Genomic DNA, 22,077 nt, shown 5'->3' on the forward strand with positions numbered 1-22,077 from the left:
TTTTCTCCTTACATGATCTATTTCTTCAATACTCTGAATAGACACTTATACAATTTATTGGCCTGGATAAGCCTACATATATATATATATATATATATATATATATTTTTTTCTGCATTTAAGCAGGATGGCCTGAGAAAAATGTATCGTATCAATGCCAGATCAGACAAATATCAGACTAGAGGAAAAGCCAACTGCTTGCCTCTGTGCAGAGCAGCAAGTAAAGAGAACCAGTCAGCATGGATTCTGTCAATACTAAACTAAATTTAGACCCAAGCAGCCCAGTAGCTACCTTGGCTGTCCTTATTTCCATTGATTAAAGATTTTTAAACCTTTAATCGATTGAAGTCAAATTACTTGAGAATAATTTGAAGTCAAAATGAGGAAAAAGAGAATTTTTAATATCTTTTCATGTGTCTATTACCAAATAAAAATAACTTCACCTTAATTTATGAGGGAACCTCTGCTTACCCACTATGAATTGAATTATTTCCTACCAATTTCACTACAAATCTACTTGTTTAATATAGCAAATGTCCAATATTGCAGGATGTTGGACTAGTATTTGAAGTTGTGGGGAAAAATAGACATTGTTCATTAGGACCTTAAACACTAATACAAACACTTAAACAGGTAAAAAAAAAAGACAATATATTATAACAAATGTTTCAACAAGTTCCTACTGGAATACAGAAGCAGCTCATTTTGCTCATACCAAGGAGAATAAGAAATGAATCCTACAAAAAAAGAAAAAAAGTCACCTTAATTTTGGTTTGAGTATATTCTGGAGTTTTTCAGGCAAAGCAGGAACAGAAGTGAGGGAGTAAATGTCAGGAAAAGGAGCAGCAGTAACTTATAGAAATGGACATATTTTTCAAATATATTTTGAAAGAAATGTGTAGACATTGGGGAATTTTAAGTAGGAGAGTATAATGATCAGAATTGTGTTTCAGAAAGATCACTCTAAGTCCTGAGTAGAGAATGCATTGAATAGGGTTGGGGGTATGAAGTGTTGAGGGTCCGCACAAAGTCAGTGATACACAAGAAGATACACAGGATGACACTGATTTTAGAGATATTAAGAAAACAGAATAAGAAAGAGGTGAGGGGAAGAGAAGAATCCAGCATAACTTCTAGGTTTCTGATTTCTGTCTGCTGGCTAGGAAATTATGACTCAAATCTCAAGACTTCTATTGTAAAATAAAAGAAATTAAAGGAAAATTATTTTAAAAAATAAGGAGAAATATTTGAAATACTATTATCATTAAAATACATAATCTCAAGAAACTATTCTATTCAACAACCTAAAACTGAGCTTAATTTTTGTTCAAAACCCAGTCTGGTAAGAAGACACTAGGTAGATACTTAGCAATATTGATAAACCAGAGTACTATCTACTACTAATCTGAGCACGAACAATACATTCATTAAGACTCCAATATTAAGACCCCAATAGATCTTCCTCATCCTCCATAAATGAATTATGAATAAAACAAAACCAAAAGCTGTTTAAGAGATAACAAGAATTAAAGAATTTGCAGCAGATGGCACCAGCTGTGCACATTTAATTCCAGCTCAAACAATCTGCCAAACAGACAAAACTGCTTTTGCATGGGAAATTGGAGAGTCTCGGAGCCAAGGAAGAAATCAGAGAGTACTCTTTCTGGCATTAGTTATCAAACCTTTTATTATAATTAATGTTAGTGGACACAAAACTTCTTTCCTTTCTCTGCTTTCTTTGCACTATGTGCATTCTCATTCTCATTCTCTCTCTCTCTCTCTCTCTCTCTCTCTCTCTCTCTCTCTCTCTCTCTCTCGTATATATATACACATATATATACCGTTTCCATAATTTAAATAAAGAATAATCTCTAAAAGTTAAATTGCCAAAATATTGTATATTAGGCATTCAGCAAATATATATAGTATAAAAAAGTGTTTATTTAAGACATTTTAGAAATACATTTTTAAATAAACCCTAATATGTTTCAATATATTTATGAAGACAATAACTGTAAATAACAAAACAAAAGTAAAGCAAATTAGTATAAATGCCACAAGATAATCTATTGACTTAAAAAAAAAGATATCCTTAAAATCCATTGAAATGGACAAAGACAGCATGCCTGGAGAAAATTAGACCTGCACTCAGAGTTGAAAGGTGAAATTTGGATAGGCTAACAAAAGATAAGCGAGTATTAAAAGCCAATATAGCAATATTGACAAAAGCTTAAGTGCAGAATGCAAATGCATTCAGTGTGTGCACCGATCAAAATGAACTCACTAGAAGGAGGAAGCATCCATGAATGGGCTTGCCTGTGAGATTTCAGATCATCAATTTCTCCTGAAGATAATTATAATGAAGAGTCATGAAGGTTGTTTGAGAAGGTGAGAGCCATTATGAAATGATTATACTCAGTACATGATAGAAGGGAGTAGAAGCCTGCAAGCTTGGAGATAGTGTAACTGGGAGGTCTTTGGAATAACGCGTGCATGAGATCATTATTATCTAGCTCAGATGATGGCAGTAGAATAAATGGAAAGAGACATAATGGAGTCTAACATAAAGAAGACATTTTCAAGTATTGCTTTGCAGTGTTTGACTCCACTGCAAATATAAGGAAGAGAGAGGTATAAAAATGAGTAGTTGGGATGAACAAGGCAATGATTACAGAAGTTCAATCAGAAGAAGCAAATTTGAGGAAGAAGTATGTGGAAAAGGAAGAGTGCAATACTAGCTACATCGAGTCTGAGATGTTAGGAGGAGAATGAAATGAAGGGCTAGGACTCAAGCTGGGGTTTGCGAGTTCTAGATCAGACACAGAGATTTATGAAAAAGAGGTCATGGTCATAAGAATGTGTAAGTATTTTGAAATACAGGGATATTAATAATAACTTGTAAAAGCCTCAAAATGTTTCCAATGAAGAATGTTCCCATTTAGGGTGGAGGTAAGGAAAAAGAGCCCATTATAAAATTGAAGTTCAGTAGCCATTTTTATCAGACCAATGTTATTGGCACTTTCAGGTACTGTATTAGTTTCTTAAAGCTGCTATAACAAATTACTAGAAACATGGTGCCTTAAAACAGAAAACTATTCTCTCAGAGTTTGAAGTCATCAGCAGGACTGATTTCTTTGGAGGCTCCGAGGGAGAATTGGTTCCATGCCTCTCTCCTAGCTTCTGGTGACTTCCAGTACACTTTGGTGTTCCATGGCTTGTAGACTCATCACTCTAATTTCTGCTTCCTTTTTCCCATTGACTTCTTTTTTGTGTCTTTGAATCTCAAGCCTCTCTTTTTTAAGGACACTTGCCATTGGATTTAGGGTCTACTCTAAATCTAAGACGATCTCATCTCAAGGCCCTTATCTTGGTTATATCTGCAAAGACTATTTTATTATTTTTTTTAATAAAGTTGCATTTACAGGTTCTAGGGATTAGGACCTGGAACCTGGAAACATCTTTTTTGGGGGGTGGGGGGGTCACTATTTAACCCATTAGGGGTACTACTAAAAGGTTGGGAGTAATAAGATACTTTCATACATCTTAAGAGAGGTACTAAAAGCTCTGTAAAGTAAACAGTTACTCCCATTTTACAGATGGAAAATTAAGGCTCATTCTGTTATTAAAGAGTGATAGATTTCTTAACCTAAGGCATTTTCAATCCCAGTTTTTTGTTTGTTTTTTTAATTTTATTTTATTATTACTTTCAAGTATACAGTACATTGGTTAGACACTTATATAGCTTATAAAACGATCCCCCTGATTGCTCTTTCTCTCCTCTGGCTCTTCACCTAGTCATTACATTAATGCTAACTGCATTCCCTATGACATATTCTCCATTCCCGTAACCATCTATCAACTACAAATTTGTACTTCTTTAACCCTTCACTTTTTGTTTTTTATTTTGTTTTCTTTTGTTTTATATCTTAAAGGCATTAATGCATTATTGAGCCAGATTCAGAAAAGCATTTATTTCATTGTTTTTCCTCTGGAAAAAAAGAATTTGTGTTCATCTGTCATATTCCTTCTCCTCACTCCCTCCTAATCACTTGAGTGGGCAAGCTTTCTAACCAGGAATAGTGTTGTTTATTTGTTTCTTGTTTGTTTTGTCATTGTTGGTGTTTGCTTTGATTATAGTTTGCTTTTTTTTTAATTTAGAAAAGGGAAAAGCTAATTGGGAAAAAATAAAGATCAAGATATTTTCATCGCAGGAGAAGTACCCTCTAAAAAATTGAAATGGACAAATTGAGTTACCATCATATTATTAATTATTGGGTAGCTTAACCTCCTGACAGATGCTATTGCTATTGTATATATATAGAAATATTATGTCATGCACTAGATTTGTGGTCCATTTGAGCCTACTCTAAGAGTGCGAAATCTCTCAAAATTAAGATCGGTATTTATACACTGGATAATTTATACGCTGGATAATTAAGATCGGTATTTATACACTGGATAATTAGCTACATTTGAAAATATAGCATTTGCAAATATAGCATTTGTTCATAGTGTTACTATAAACAAACAGTCAAAAAACTCTAGATCTAGTTACTGATTTATATTATACATTAATATTATATATTTTTATTATATATTACATTTATATTAACGTATGTAATTTAAAAGTTATTGAACCTTATTTAGTATATTTATAATAAATGCCCGATGACTTCAATCAACTTGAAAGTTTACATTGATTCTTTTTATAAACCACTGAAATACAAAATACCAAAACAAATTGATTTGCTTATTCAATGAAACAATCCATTGATTGAGCTGTTTAAAAACTGTGCCACTAGAGGTTTACCTGAACTGACCAATCATTAGTCTTCTAAAGAAAAAATGGTAGAAAATATTGTCAAGGACACTCATTGTCTTCCAATTCCCACTTTCCCTGGGTTTTATCTTTCTGGCCTCATTTGCCATATCTTTTCTAAAAGTATCACTTAACCTAATTGACTAAATCCTAAATATGCTTACGGCCTTTCTAATTTATAGTATTTCTAGAAAGCAACCTCCCCACCAATATATTTTCCTGTCAAACATCCCCAGATGATTCTAAAATGGCTCAAATGTGTATCTCTTCCCTGAAGTTTTCTCCGATTCCCCCGGCTATGAAAAATCTCTCACCACCTTGGCGTTTTACAGGCATGTCTCTTCAAGTGGTTATACTATATTGACATTGACTACTGTTACTTGAGAATATTTTCTATCCCTTCCATTACATTGTAAGTTCCTTGAGGTTAATGTGTAATTCTCGTTTATGTTTTCTTACAACAGGAGCTCAAAATGATTTATCAAATAAATGAATGAACATAGAGATGAAAATGATACTTGCTACATAAACAGTAAAGTTGAAATTGATCTCTTTCCAGATGGGACAGATATTTGTACTTACAATCCAAATTGGATTATGTGTTGCTAAACCACAATGAGATGCATTGATTTTCTTTCCTTTGGCATCCAAATGATCCTTCTAAGTCAAGGTGACTGTTATCTTCCTCTGAAGAAAGGATACTTATATTGTTTGGTTTCCTGTACTCTTATTCTGGGAAATATTTCAACATATGTTAATTTTAGCTACATTTGAAAAACCAGTGAAATAATAGAGTTGTTCATGATCATCTGGGAAGTTTAAATGTTGGGTCAAATTATGTAATAATGGATATTCATACTCTCATTATTGTTCGAACACAAGTATACGTATACACATATATGGATTATAGATTTCAAATTTGTAAAACCTCCAATAGTAATAATGGTTCCTGTAATTTAAGAGTTTATAAATATTTAGGGGAAAATATTCTTACAATGATATTTACAAAAAGTTAATGAATTCTGCTTTATCACCAGCAAAACACTTTACTATCTTGTGAAAGGAAATTTCAAGCACAGGTAACCCGTACTTGCCTTCTATCTATACTTTCCTTATTTTGTAGGGATTCTGAGATTATGCTCAATTATAATTTGAAAACAAATGCTCATACCTTTCCAGAATTAACTTTCAGTTGTAAAATTGCTTACTGCTAGCATTTAGACTCTTCAGCAAAATTTCATAAAATTGATACTTAAGTAGATAAATGAAATAAAATATAAATGTCTCAAACATGCTACCTAATCTATGATAGACTAACTGCAAAATAAAATGTATTAGTGGTTTTACTATACTCTGAATACCTGAAAATATTCATTTATCTCAAGAAATTATAATCAGTTTTGAAGATTAGCAGAGATTATGTTGACGAGAATAAAGTCAGAGTACACATTTTTAGGAGATAATAATGAGTTTATTGGCAGATAACTTCAGGGTATGAAATCAAATATGTATTACATTTCGATAGTAATTTTGATAGATTGGTATCTTTTGAAATCCACTCTTTATTTATATTCTCTAAATATTTATGTATTCTCAAGTGCATTTGAGGCGGATACCACATAACTATATTAGAGTTAAAGAAATGATGATAAAAAGATCTGCTACTCTGGTAATTGAGATTTATTCAGATCATGCCAGCAAAACAACTTTATTACTTATGAAGAGACTTGGATTATCCTGATTGTTCAGCAAAGCCACCTTTTACTTAATTTTTATTTCTATTTCTATGCAGATACAAGTGATATAAACCCAGGGTTAACGGGAGAGTGAAATATACCTCAAGACAAACAGAAAGGTGTTTAAACATTCTCTTAATTCTTATCTCTTGTCTTTAGGATCATTATCTACATGTCCTCCAACTATTCACTATGTTTCTCTTCTTTCAGGAAAATGTGCTCATATAACTTATATGTTATATATGATATTTTCTATGTTGAGGAAGGCATTAGTTTAAAAAATTGAATGTTAATGTACTAAATTTAGTACGTATGTGGTTCATGTCAAAAATATGGTGTTTTTAGAGTCAAAATATTATTCATATGGCTACGACAGTAGACACTGCCTTCAGTTTTAAGGCTTTTCTGTTCTCCCATTTAAAAAAAAATACACTATTATCACATTTATGTGACATAGAAACTTTAGTTTCAGACTTTCTCAATGTCATTAAAGTTTTAAAAGGTCTGAAATGCCAATGAAGCTTCACTATTAATGAAAGCAAAAGAGTAGTCAGGACCTAAGAATGCCTAGGAAGGCACACTTAGCAACACTTCCAAGAGACTCTCTTCTCTTCTTAACCATGCTTCCTGATTCAGAGAGATGCTTTTACTGCCTAATAATTTATCTTCTTAAATGTGATTGTTTAAAGAAAATTTACTTTATCACAAATATCAGATCTCTTTCTTTTTTCCTCAACCAAATAGGAACTGTTGCGAATCGAGGAAATGTATAGACTTGAATTAGACTTCCCTTTTTATTCAACATTTATATTTAAATATTTTATTTCGCAGGAGTTGGAGACGTCAGAAATGACAGATCCAAGAATGGACATTTATAGACAAATGAGAAAATGAGTTCCTCTTTTTCTCCTACTTTCCTGGCAACTAATTCTATACTAAAATGTAAACAAACAGGAAAAAGCTTGATTGAGTATCTGTAGCTCATTAAAATTTTTATTTTTTAGTTTCCCTCTCCCACCCCCCCACCCCCCATAGGCCCACATGTTTGAATTTGAGCCTTTTAATTAAAAAGTATATCTCTACAATCAGTGGACATTCTGCACTAACAGGCAGAAACATTTCTGTAACAAAATAAATACTGCATTTGGATAATAATCCTCAAATAAACCTATATATCTTTGACATGAATTAAGAGAAAACACTTTCTAAGTTCCTAACTCTGTCAAAAGTATATACACCTCTTTAAAAAATTATGAGTAACTTCTTTTCAAGTCTCTTTTTTTTCTCTCTCTCTCTCTCTCTGTGCACTCATTCTGTTTTGGTCATTTTCTGTGTTATGGCCCCTGTGATACTAAAACAAAGTAAATATATATTGAGAATCTGGTTTAATATAGAACAAATTTTTAAAAGGTGCTTATTTTTTCCCTTTTAAGTGCCTACTAAGCCCTGTTTTAAGATTAAAACTTATTGTATTACATAAGTATTTTGGAGGGAAATGAAAAGGAATGGAAATATGGCACTTTTAGTGTAAAGAACCTATCTGTTTCTGATCCAAACACTTTATAAAAGCTCTCAAGGTTACTTAATCATTATGATTGACTTAATAATCCTTACCAAGTCACTTTTTTTCTTGACCTGTATGTAAAAAGATCAACAGGTTACAAGAAGTAAAAATAAGCAGAAAAAAGGAAGTGGGGTGTTAGTAACTGATAAATATTTTTTAAAAGATTTTTCTTTGTATGTATACATATATTTTGAAATTTGATCACTTTTAACTCTTTGTTTTTCTATAATTACATAGGTAAATTTATGACAAAATTATATATTTTTTGTTATTAGACTATTTTAAAACAAGCATCTTTGGGAGTTAGCATAGTACAGTACAGTGGGCAAGCATATTGACTCAGAAATGGAACATTAGAGGTTCATAGTTCCACTTAGATATATTACTTTGGACAAAGGAAGATAGTTAACTTCTTTGTGTATTAATTTCTTTACCTATATGATGAGGATAATTGTAGTACTTGTCTCAGCAAGTTGTAAAGAGATTAAGAATGCCATGTAAACATAACAGATGTCAAGCATACAGGAAGCATTTGATATTTGCTCTTACGTTAGCTATATTTTTATCTTACAGTCTTACATACGTCTATGTACAACTGTGCTGCTTTTCTACACATCAGCCAAGATAGATGATTTCTACCTCCCAAATATAGACACTGTATTTTCCTTCTAGAGATATTGAGGGATTTCTCAAGCAGGATTTTGGCTGATAATGTTACATTTCTGGAATACCTTTGGAAATGCTCCCTTGAAGAGGAGCCTATTTAGCATAAAAGACAAGAATGTGATCCAGCACTAAATGTACTGGACTAAATATCAGTGCTACCAATGATAACATTGGATAAACCACTTGATTTCTCTATGTCTTAACTTTTTCCATCTGTAAAATATGATTCTCCACCCTATCTCAGGAGCTGGAAGATGCAGGTTAAACATGGTTTGTGATTTACTATAAGCTATAGAAATTAGAAACAATAGTATTGTTCAATGTATTATGAGCTACCAGATAAGTATTTTTAACAAATTCTTATTGAAATGACAGGCAAGATTCATTTAGGGAAAGATAATTGAACTACAGAATTAGCATGTTTGAAAATAAATATCAGTAAATGGTATCTTAGTAGTAGTCATGATGGTCTCGTGGTCAAAGTTTGTAGTCAAAGAGTTATTTTTGCGCAAATAACTCTTGTTAAAATACTCCTTACTTTGGGGAAATAAAGGTTTTTTGGTTTAAAGTCCTCCTGTCTGAATATATAACCATGTGTTCGAGCAGATTACATACACCCGAGACTTTTGTTTTCTTTTAATAAATAGTGAATTCAGTTGAGGTGACTAACCTCTGCACACCTGGTAAGGAAGATTTTTCCAATGTCCTCATTAAGTCCAAGGACCTGTTTGCATCTAATTCCTTGTTCAGTCCAGCAAAAGCAACAGCAGCTGCAACACACCCTGACATCTTGACTGAAATCAGTGCCAGAGACGCCACCAAGGTAACTGAGCAGCATAATGACGTTTTCAGTGTTGATCCTCCCAGCCACGCTCTAGTCCCAACCTTGTAGCCCACTCCCCTTCGAAATCTGCATATGCGGACAATAGAAAGCATTGGTGGAAAGTGACAGTATTCTGTCACATTGCCCTTAACGGACCTCTCGTATTTAATGAGGTCAGGTGGGTGTCTACTGCTTTTGCCCTTTGCTAAAGCTCCCTACATAGGAGAAATCCTTCTCTAAAACACACACACACACACACACACACACACACACACACACGCAAACACACTTGCACGCACACGCATATATGTATAAAACACATTTAAGAACATCTACAAATAGAAAACACACTTTCCATCACCTTCCATAAACATGCCAGTATTCTTAGCGTTCACTACAGCACGCGCGCACACACACACACACACACACACACACACACACACTCCTGGGAGAGGCACACAGACCCAAACAAAATGCCACGTACCCGGAGAGCTCAGAATCCTTCCTACGCTGCAGATTGAACCCACTCAGAGAAACGCACGTCTATAGACTCTCGCTCGCAGTGTGCCCACTTCCCCACTTCCCAGAACAAAACTCCCTTCAGATGCAACCGTATTGCTTCTCCTTAGCGGGCAGCTCCCTTCAGAGCCCAGGGGCGAATGGTGACCAGGGTAATCGTGGGGTGGACCGGGACGGGGGCCATCCGTTTGTGGGTAATGTGGAGAGCTACAAACTCAAACTGGTTGGCACTCTTGACCAAACACTCTAGATAGTTGCTAATCCCCTTGATTGCCTTCAGCATGCAAATGGAGCCAGAAGCTCAGGCAATTACCTATTCCAGGACCAGCGTAGTAGCCGTCTCCCCTCTTGAGATGGGATCAGATCCCCGAAAAGGTCAAATCACCAATCAAGCGCCTAGTCTAAGGAAGTTACTGGTTCTAAGATCTAGGCCAGGGCTAGATGAAAAAAAAAAAATTTAAGAAATCGACACACAGCAATTAAACACGCTGGTCTCGGGAAGCAGCTCCCCTACACCAGGGGATGAAAGAAAACAGGGTCCCTTACAGATGGAGAAGAGAAGCGGGTGACTTAACCATGGCCAGTAGATGGCGCAAGAACTCTTCCTTTGTACAGTTTAACCCTTGAGTGATGTGTGGGGCTGCCAATTCCAGATGCATAGATACATACATTTTCTGTTTTGAAAGAAACCTCCTATTTACATATTTGGGACCTATTCAGAATTAAGACAAATAAGTCTGTTCTAGATAACTACCGTAGATAAAGTAGTTTAACTGCGGCACACATCAGCCGAAAAGCGGGTAGGGAGGATGAAAGGGCGAACTACGGGGTGAAAGGACTCTAATTCCATCCCCACCCCGCCCCCTCCCTGGTCATGGACGAAATCGGTTTATTGAATCGTAAAAAACTGGTTCCAGGTTTACAAGTAAGCATTTGAATATGTAAATGTATGTCTGGAAAAAAATGTTCTCTATGATCTCCTTTTCAATTAAATCACAGGACAATAAATGCGAGACGCCAGCCTGAAATATACTGCAACTACTGTAGTAACACATCCCATGATAAAGACGTGGGCATCGATGGAGCCCAATGCATTATCATCACGGTATCCCCCAAAGCACCCCCGATTCTCTGATTTAAAAAATCCTTTAACATGTTTCTGTATTCACAGGCTGCAATGGAGAGCTCACTAACATAATATTTCTTGGGCTGCTTTTACAGGCAGAATTGATCCATTCGGGGGAGAGGAAAAAAAAAAACAGGCCCCTTAATTTCAAATATCGTGGGGAGTTTGTCAGAGAACAGAGCTGGGCTTTAAGAGGCTTACTAGTGGTTTCTGGTGGTTGCTATAAGGAGCTAGAAATGAGGTAGATTTTGGTGGAGGGGAAAAATCGCGCAAGAAAAGACAGAATCCAGAGTACGGAGACTTTGTGCCCCCGTTAGAGAGATGGTTGAGTCCTCGTCAAGGTTGCTGTGGTATCCCAGAAACACCATTCACTCCGAGCTGTGACCGCGCACCAACAACAGCAACAACTCCGCTGCGCCGGGCTGAGGAGCAGAAATTAGGAGCTCGCGAATAATATGAAAGGGATCCGCAAAGGGGAAAGCCGAGCAAAGGAATCCAAATCCCTGGAGCCTGGCACGAGAAGATGCGCTAAATGTGGCCGCCTAGACTTCACCCTAATGAAGAAAATGGGGATTAAAAGTGGATTTACGTTTTGGAACCTCGTCTTTTTATTGACGGTGTCTTGTGTGAAAGGTAGGTCTGCTTTCGGGGGTCCCCTCTGCTTTGGATGGAGGTGAGCTGACTTGTCGCCAGAGAGACGCTGGTAGCTTACTTTGTAATTTGCATTGATAAAATAATCATAATAATACTGAAGAAGGAGTTGATTCACAGCTCTTTTTCTTCCCCCTCAGATAGGAAATGCATTTTGCTTGCCAGATTTGGCATTCAATGCAGTGATTGAGCTTGTGCTCAATAAATATTCTTGCAGTATGCTCAAACGAATACGTGAGTTGGTTGGTATAGCCTCTCTAACTAGTGGATATCCAGGCAGAATTCCTCTGCAAGACTTTTTTTTTGGTGGTGAGGATTACCTTGATTTCTAAACGAACCAGTGGTTTTTATGCTTTGGTTGGAATATTTATATTAAAGACTCATGTAAATGCTTTGTAACCCTTTCAGGTAGGAAAGTTACCTACATGCTAGGAATGTGGAGATTTTAAGTGCATTAGGATACGGGGTCTTCCAAGCATCTCCCCACCACCGCCAACATAAATGTCTTCATGCACATGTGAATTATTTCTACGTGGGCTCTTATGCATTGGTAAATGGTAGGGGAGGTTTACCACGTCCTGTGGTAGCCGTTTGGCTTAAAATGGGGCTTTAAAACGATCTGAGATGCCTTGAAGTATAAAGATCCACCTTTGGGGATGAATGAAGGTAGGAGGAAAGTCATTAGCTGAGCACCAAAAAGAAAAGCCTCAGAAAGTCTCCGCGTTCACACAGGTAGAGTGAGTGTCACATGCACAGACAAGGGGAGGTGGTGGGTGGGATATAAAATTTATTTCTAAACAGAAAGGCAAGGGACAGTCAGGATCATTAGAAGGAGAGCTGTCCTCTAGGAGAAAATAGATCTCAGCTCTGTTCCACAACTTATCCTGCACCCTGATGCCCATTAATTGCTGCAAAGAATACTCAGGGGGTGTTTATGACTCATGCCATCATTTTTGAACAATCACCTTCCCATACTCATGGCAGCTCGCATAGACGCGATGGATGTCGCTTTTAGCTAAGCTAGTTTCAAATCCCCGGTGCCTGTGTGTCGGGGGGTGGACGGTGGGGGGTGTTTTGGCCCAGGCGCGCCACGGCTGTCAACACAAACTGGACGCTTCTTCCTTTGTGAAGGAGTGCCTCTCTGAACCGCAATCGGGCCACGTCTCTATGAAACAGTTTATTGTCCAGCTTGCAGCTGGCTGCCCCCCCACAGAAGGCAGCCCATTTGCATTCAGTAGAAATGATAATTCATGTTTTGGGTGGAGGGGAGCTGGAGGGGTTACCTCTCCCTCTTTAGGACCAAAGATGGGTGGCATGTCTCGAATTTTAATTTACATCCCTAAATGCCAAGAAGTCTCCTCCTGGTCTCTGTGGCAACAACTGCCCTGTAATCTCAACCTGCTCCTTAAAGCTTGATTTTTTATTTTTTTATTTTTTTCCCCTGGAACTTCAGCGCAGTTCTAAGCCAAACTGCTTGTTCTAAGCTGCACAACTACGCTGCCTAGTGCACAAACCGCGTTTGGGGGTGCTTACAAAGGGTTTTCGTCGCCGGCTCAACGTGTGAGGAGCCTCACATTTGTGCTTAGTTCTCCTGCCACTGGGAGTCGTTGGTTAGTGGATGGCCCTGGGGCTGCCTGCTAGACGCGCACTCTGCGTGGGGGTGGCGCAAGGAGTCAGCAACAGCTCCTGGCAGGAAAAGATGTTGGGGTGTCTCCTGCTAGAGGGTGACTGGGGGTTAAGCGCGAGTTTTCATGTGATACCTGTTGAGCCAAAACACATTCGGGGGGCAGATCGGGGGAGGGAGTCTCCAAAGAAGAGAGAGCACGCAGCCTGACAAACACTGAGCCACGCCGCCTGCAATTACAGCCCGGCTGCTAGCACCTACCGTATTTTCCGAATAAGACGCGCCTATAGAAAAAGAACGGCGCCTTAATTTGCTTTAAATGGCACCGGAAATGGGATCCCTCTCTACTCACAGCTCCCGGACTTTGGGCTGAGATAATCAGTAGCACTGAGTATATTCCAGATTGAGGGACATTGGGAAGAAGGAGTGTGTCACCCTCTGCTTTGGTCCTATCCGAAACCAATTTTCTACGGACCGTTTAAAAAATGTTTTTAATGGTAATAAGGTTCTTCGTTGTCACCTATCTGCCACTTGGAAGGCATCTCCTGTATTTTACAACTTGAAACGTTGTCTTCAAATTCTGAGAAACAAACTTAGATAGGCTGTATGCATTAGAGCTGCTCCCTATCTACGGGTGGTACCGGTTTGGGCAGTTGCTTCTTATTTTAATTTCACCTCGGTCTCAAGGCTTTCCTAAAAATGAGATTGCTGCAGTGGCTTAAATGTTGTTTCCCGCTTTTGTCTTCCATACTGTATCTTCTGGCCTCAAGTCCACTGGAAAGCTCATAATGGGAAGTTGATGTAAAGGCTTTCCAAGTCCTAATTTAGGCTAGCGAGGGGTCAGGAAGTCTGAGGCGCAGTTTTCTAAGGGAACAGCTCCGCTGCAAGATTTCCACCTGGTACCCACACTTTTCATCCATCAACCATCTCATCTCTGCCTGAAACAGCAGTGACAAAGAGGCTCGGTGGGAGGAAACGCCTCAGAGTAGAAGGCAAAGTGGCCTTAAGTAGTAGGCCTGAACCACCTGAGTGGGGATGAAAAGAGTCAACCTTCTCTGGGCATTTTATCCCCACTATTATCTAAAATAACGGTGGTGGAGGGCACCAAATTGAGAGATGGGGCAGGGCAGGGCGGAGGCTGCTTAGACCTGATGCTTGCCTATTTCAAGCTGACACACACACACACACACACACACACACACACACACACTCACACACACACACACATACACACACACACACACACATGCCCTGAAATACAGCTTACAGCAGCGGCGTGTCTGCTTAGGTTTCACCCAGACAGAAACTGTGAGTCTCCAAGTCGTGCTTAAACGTCCCGCCCACGTAAACAAACGTTCCGGGGTGCTTTCCCACATCCTTCTCCGGGGATTCCGGGGGGAGCACAGAACCCTTGCAGAGAGAGTACAAGGTGCCCTGACCTCGGTTGACAGCGGGTGGGAGCCAGTGTGCCACGTCCCCCACCCGGTGCCAGGGCATGCTTCCAGGGCTTCTCGTACACAGAACCCCGGACTTCGAGAAGGATCCACGTTTCCACGTGCTCTGGGACTCCAAGGAGATATTCCTCCCGCCACAGAGCTCTTCTGAAAGACTGAGGCTCACACCTTCTTTCCCAGGTTATTACTACTGGAAAGAGTCTCCATGTCCATGTGGTGGGAGAGCTGCCAGCGGCGCTCATCAGCACCTTTCACCCATCCTAAGCGGGCCGCGCTTAGAGGTCTGGTACCCTCACTGCCGGTCCTCCAGACAGTATAACCTGAGAGGTCTAGAAGATATGTCATATCTCGAGAGAGCTTTTCAAAGCGGGGTGGGGTGGGTTAATATCCTTACCAAACAATAACAGCAAATAAAAACGCACCCAGCACTATTATCACCATCAAAACTCGTCCCTTGAGGTTTGCACGATTGAGATACCTGCTAGGAGGTGACCTTTGTGTTTGAGGCACGGGTCCCTGTCCAGTCGCATTTGGACAAGTATTCCTCCCTTCCATCTATTTCCTCTGGGAATGTTTATTAATTTCTCCTAGAATGCCGGACTCCCTGAAATTTCCAAGGACCTCTCGAGCTTGAGACTGAGCGCCTGACTTGGCCTACGGCGCGCGCCTGCGTGTGTGTGTGCGTGTGTGTGTGTGCACGCTCGCGCCCTGGGAGCCGAAGGTCCACATGGATTGACACGGAGGAGCCTCTGGGAGGCCTGAAAGTTGGGGGGAGGGAGATTCAGAGGAGGGAACGGTGGCGGGGAAGAGTATGTTTATGTTCCCCGGACTCTAGATGGTTAGTGAGCTGCGGCCGCTGCTGTCGCAAAATCCTTCAGGGGCGCCAAGAAAGCTGCCTTTCCCCAAACTGACCGTAGCTGCCCTCTCTCGAACTTCAACTATAACGGACACTGGGGAGTTCGAAAACCTCATTGGGAAACAAGTAATGGGATGGCTGCTCCTCTACGATCCCCCTCATCCCTACTCCAGCTCGGTCATTGAGAGAAAGGCAGGCAGGGAGGCAGTCCCAAGATTCAAGCACCGCAAGGACTTAGTTGGACCCTAGGGGAAAAGGTAGAAGAAATGAAACAGCACAGGGTCATCCCGGTCGCCGTGTGGTCCTCTCCCAGCCTGGCTGGAGTGGCCAGCTGAAAACTGAAAGCAGGACATGCCAGGGGGTTGCAGCGCACTGCAGAATAATAATGAAGCAGGACGCCCAAAGAAGGATCCGCTCAGGCATCAGGCGGATTCCCTTCTCCCTGAACACGGTGCCTTCAGGGAGTCTTTGCACCTCGGAGTTGCTAAACCAACCCAATTTGCCGCCCTGAAAAGGCTTGAACGGTACCCAGAATGATGAACTGAACTTGCTCTGAACAGTTACCTTGCTGAAATCGGTCCGGAATGTCATTTTGCAGCACCTTCTTTTCCTGAATCTTCTGGTGTTGAGGGTTTGGGGAGGGGGCAGCCGCATCAAGCCGTCATAGCAAGAGTGTGTGAGCAGAGATAACTAAGGAGCTGGTTTCAGCTTCTTGAAAACCTGATGCCAGCTCCTTTGCCATCCTTCAAGGAGAAAAGTGGTAGAATTACTCAATAAATTAATTACTTCAGGAGCATTGACAGTTGCAGTAGTTATTACTGTTCATGATATTATTTAGAGTTACTATTTGTGGGGTAACTGAATATATTTGGGATATACATGTCTTTCCCCTGAGCACACAATTTGCTGACCCCAGAAACAGTGAAATAATAAAGCAAAACTAGCAAATGACATCTATACATGTTTCTAAATATAGTAAAACTCCAACATAAGGGAGATCTGACAAAACAAAAGGTAAGAGAGAACATTAACAATGCCACTGGACTTATATGGAAACAAACTCTGATGTTAAATAAATGCTTGTCTAAGATCTCAAATACGAATAAGTGAAAGGAACTAAACTCCCCTTCCCTAGGCTCCAAAGATACTCTCTGTGTTCTGAGAGGTGACTTTCTCCTACTTTTTTCATCAGAGTCTCCAGAAAGCACTTTGGGATATCAAATACTTTCAATGTTTTGTCCAGTTTGGAAAATAACTTTGAGGTACCCAGCAATATGTCTGACAAGGAACCTATTACTTTAGGCAACATGACTATTTGAGAAAATAGGCCATCTTGTACTTTGAATTCCAATGTTTGGGAGATTAGAAGTAATATAAGTGCAAATGAAGAGATTAGGAAAAAATGTGTGAGATACAAATAAAACTTAAAAATATTTTTATTTTATCTATATGTTAAAACATAACTTCTCTTCCTATCTCTTTCTTCCATTCCCTTTACTGATCATCTAAAGGGATACACAGTTTTAGGGAGACAGTGGCAGTTCTGATTTGCATTTTGGATGAGGCCTGGTAAGGACCATAGAACAGATACTGTTGTTACCAAATTCATCTTTTCTCTAAGACTGAGCAGGTAGGTGATTCATGGTATTTTCCAGGGAGATCAATCTCCATTGTCTACAAGCTTTTCTCAGAAGTAGGCCCTTTGTAAGGCTTCTATTCTCATCAAGAATATCACTTTTATGAAAGTGACTGAGAAAAATCAATTTGTTTAATGCCTTCTAGTATCCATTGTCTCAGTACTGATGGTTATCTGTCTCTTAAACCTTCACTCTTGCAGCCATTAAATGTGTGTCATACCTTCAAGCACTTTGCTAAGCTTTGCTTGATGCTGGTTGAGGGTTCCTGCAGATTAATATTTTCTACATAATGATGGCTTGCTGTCCACACTCAATCTGAAATCTCCTCTGTAGTTTAAATTTACAAAAGCACATAAGCCAACTGTTAATATGCTTATAATTGGATAACAGGAATATCAATGATAATCATGTGGTATGACATATCACAATATTATTTCATTGGCTCTTAAGTGCTTGCAGTACAGTGATGTTCAAAGTGTTCCTGAACAGGTAGCATCAGCATCTTCTGATGTTAGAAATATGAATTTTCAGGTCCCCACCTCAGGCCTTCTAAATCAGATGCCCTGGTAGGTAGGCACAAGCATCGGTATGTTAGACATGTAATTCGGATGTACTCTAAAATGAGAACCACTGGAGTAAAGTGGAAAGAGCAAAGGCTCTGGAGCCACCAAGACCTGAATTCAAAAAATGATTCTACTGGTAATTACCTTTATACTGGTAACTCAATTTTCCTAAGCTTTAGTTTCATTATCTATGTATCTATGTATCTATGTATCATCTATGTATCTATGTATCTATCAATCCATCCACCTATTCATCCATCCACCTACTCATCTATCTATCTATCTATCTATCTATCTATCTATCTATCTATCTATCTATCTATCTATAAAAGTTTAGAAATCAGTAGGCCTATAGGGAGATTATACATGTAACATATATAGAGCCCCACTCTAGCAGCTATCATCAGTATTATCAAAATACACTTCCATGTTTAAAGCCAGTATGAACTCATATATTTTTCTAACACAACAAGCCCTAACGTCTCCATAGCAGTAAATGAAAAAGGTAGCATCTTCTCACTAGCTATTATTTCACTTCGGCTAAGTTCCTAGTCTGTTAAATATTTGAGAAACACTCTAAAATCACTACTTATCACCCTTACCCAGTTACTTCAGGTGCTGGCTCTATGAATCAGGGGCAGACCTATAGCTTTAAAATATTACCCCTGCTCCTGGGCTAATTTCATCTGTTGCATTTCAATATCGATTTATTTTAATATTGATTGATTAATGTACTTACATGAATTTGTTAAATCATCTTGTCGCAAATCATGGTATTTACAGGGTTGGAAGTATTAAATATCAGCTAGGTCACAGCTCATGTTTTATACTAAATGCACATGCCTAGAAAGAATGTGATTTTTACTAGGTTACAAAGATCATCAGCTCCAGAACTGAGACTAAAAGATTGACATTCGAGTTTATGTTCAACTCTCTTTGTACTATCCCTTATCGATTTTACTACAGAGCTTGCTTATGTGGCACCAATGAAGACAATCACAGAAGTTGATATTTAAGTACCATATATCAATTAGTATCATATAAGAATATTAGTGATTATATGTTTTATGATAAAATTTTAAAAACATTAACCACTTGTTTTATAGATGATAAAAAGAAATAATTATGTAATAAAAATACTTTCTAAGATATGTAATATGTATACCAAATAAATAACTACTGATATTTTTAATGAAGTCTATTTCTTGATATTATAAGTCTATAAAAATCAGTGTATTGACTGTTTTTAATGTCTCATAAAGAACTTTGTGATATAGTACTTAAAATCAAATTCTTGTTTATTTCATCTTATAATCTGGATATAATTTCTTGTTTAAAGGTTTTTAAATCTAGAATATCTGTTCTTTATTTAGTCATGTCTTTATTATGTTTAAGTAATTATATATGTTAAGTCATTAACATAAGATTTGTGCATTCTCTCTCACCTGCATTTTCATCTGCACATTTCTCTATATGAAACCATGGTGTCATTCTAAACTCTACCACAGGAATAATAGTATATTTTATAAATATTAATAGTGTAAGAACAATGAATAATGTTAAGGGGTTATCTTCAACTTTAGTGATATGTGAAACATTTTTAAAGTCTCTAAGTTATGGGAGTAAAATTTCCAAAATAACAAATGCTAGTAAATTTGAGAATTTTAAATGTTTGAAAAGTGACTGAAATATATAAAAAAGTAATGAGTGATTCTTCTAAAAGTTGAGTTTGTAATGTTCAAGATTATAAAGTTCTTCTTTCTTCCTTTGTTTTATGTTAGCATATTTTAAAGTATTCGTTACGGTTATATACTTGAAAGTGATGGTGAGAATTTTTTTAACTATGATATTTAAAAAATGTAGCTGGATATCACTTTGAAAGTAGCTTTATAAGTGGAAATAGATTCTGCAGAGTGAATTCATTAAAAGCAAGTTTCCTGCCATAGTTCCCTATTATACAACGAGTCCATCGTGTTGACTCCAGAATGCTCAGAGTAGCTTCATATATAGAGAGGGTATAAGACATTATTATATTTTGAGAAATAGTATCAGGATAGAATTCTTCATGTCTTTTTTTAAATATTGTGCTAAACCCTTTATATTAAGTGTGTTATTTACATCTTAACAATTACCTTCATTTCCTTGCTTTGATTTCTAACAAGCATCTTATGTGATAGCTGTTATCTCCTATGTACAGATTATTATCTCCATTTACAAATTATCCACATTTCTTGAGATCAGAGAGGTGCATTGTCTTTCCAGGAGGATTATGTGGTTAGTTACTGGTTGAGTGAAATCTAAAATGATAATAGATTCATAAGTTCATAAACTCATCAAAAGCTAAAACTGTGAATGACTAAGTTGCTAACAAAACCTCTACATTTTTAAGAAAAGCTGAGGCTTTAAGAATTTAATTTAAAAGAAAGCCTAAAATTAATATTGATTTATGTATATGTATCACAGTAACAATGATACATAACTTCTCAATTTTGTAATTTTCATCATCTTTTACTTAACTTGTTTTACTTTATTCTCTAAATTGTTCTGTTAGATGCAAAAGATATTTTCCACTTTTGTGAGCAATAGTAAGTGAAGTAAATGCACAGTAATACACAAGTTAAATTTGTTAATATAAGTGATAAAACTGCTTAGTGCATTAAGTACAAGGGAAAAAATGAATTAGCTTATAACTCTCAGATTCTAACCTAGTGCTCTTGAGTAAAATTTAAAATTTATGAATGCTGATGAACTTATAGCAGTTGCATATAATATGTGGCCATAACATTTTTTTACCAATTGTATCATAAGCCTTGGAAAATAAATGTTCTTTTTAGTACCTTAATCTTCTATTTGATTCTATAGAATTTCAAGGATGGGAAAGCTCCATAACCTATCTATACCATTGAATCTTGTGTCAAATAGGCAGGGAGTGTGCATTAGATTTATTTGTGGGAGCAAGGGAAGGTACTTTATAAAAATATTCATACCCAAGCTTTATCAGCACAGTCTACTTCATTCCATAAGTGCACTCTGTAAAATGTGCAGGTGTAGCTATGTGTGGAAATAGGCCAAAGAAATGAAATGACTTGCCAAGCTAGGCAGTACAAAGCAGCCTCTAAATTCCCTATCTAATGCACATTTTTCTTTATTGGATATTGCCTTATGAGGCTCCCTTTGGTTTCAATTGGTTTATGAGAGTAAAGCTTCCTGAGAGAAAAGAACACTGCCTACCTCAAAATCCTGACCAGACTCAAAACAGTACTTCCAATTGTGTAAGAAGCGCACAGATACATGAATGTGATAATATTGGTAAGTGAGAAACTTAACATGCAATGTAAAGATTAACCTTAAGATAAAATGTGGACATTGAAATATGTATTGTTTACAAAAGAAAAAATACATAAAGTAGTATTATATTTTCTTGTGAATGTGATAAAATATATTTTCATATGTAACTTAAGTACTATTCTTTGTCCTTTCTGAACTTTGGAGTCTCCCAGAACAAACTAATCTTTTTCTTTTTCATTATTTAAACTTCATTTTTTTTGCTGATATATATTTGAGAGATGTCATTTTAACCTACATTTTCAACTTTAAAGTTCAAATATCCTGATAATGCCCTAATATGCACTATCAATAGAGCATACTTATTACATTGAACATATTTTTATGGGACATTCTTATTTTAAATAGTTTTGCATCATACAACAGCTAGATATAGATTTCTCCAAGGTTGGCAAAAGTCAGGGATAAAGGTCCACCTATAATCTGTCTCAAAATCTGTTTCCCACAATTATGCATTCCAGAACTTTGTTTAACGTTGAAAATTGACTGTAAGCCAAGTAATCTATTTTTACATTGACCCTGTTGTTATAATAATTCACTTTAGTTTATTGAAATTTTAAATCAGAAATTGACTTGACATTTTGTTGTCATGATTTTGGCAAGGAGAAAGAGAAGCAGATTGATAACTAAAATATCTTTTCTTCAGCTTGTTTACATTTTCATGAACCACTTTCTGTCTCATTCATGATAATAA

The 22,077-nt window shown here is 37.4% G+C and overlaps 1 protein-coding gene across 1 annotated transcript in view; it reads left to right on the forward strand.

Moving 5' to 3' along the window:
• The first annotated feature begins 11,459 nt into the window (after positions 1–11,459).
• CSMD3 (CUB and Sushi multiple domains 3) overlaps positions 11,460–22,077 on the forward strand; it is a 1,005,898-nt gene continuing 995,280 nt past the window's right edge. The window contains exon 1 of the mRNA XM_039853604.1: positions 11,460–11,886. Coding sequence (XP_039709538.1) covers positions 11,709–11,886 — 178 coding nt within the window. The 5' untranslated portion in view covers positions 11,460–11,708. The remainder of the gene's footprint in view (positions 11,887–22,077) is intronic.

This window comes from Pteropus medius, unplaced genomic scaffold (assembly GCF_902729225.1).
Source record: "Pteropus medius unplaced genomic scaffold, Ma_sr-lr_union100, whole genome shotgun sequence".
Taxonomy (NCBI): Eukaryota; Metazoa; Chordata; class Mammalia; order Chiroptera; family Pteropodidae; genus Pteropus; species Pteropus medius.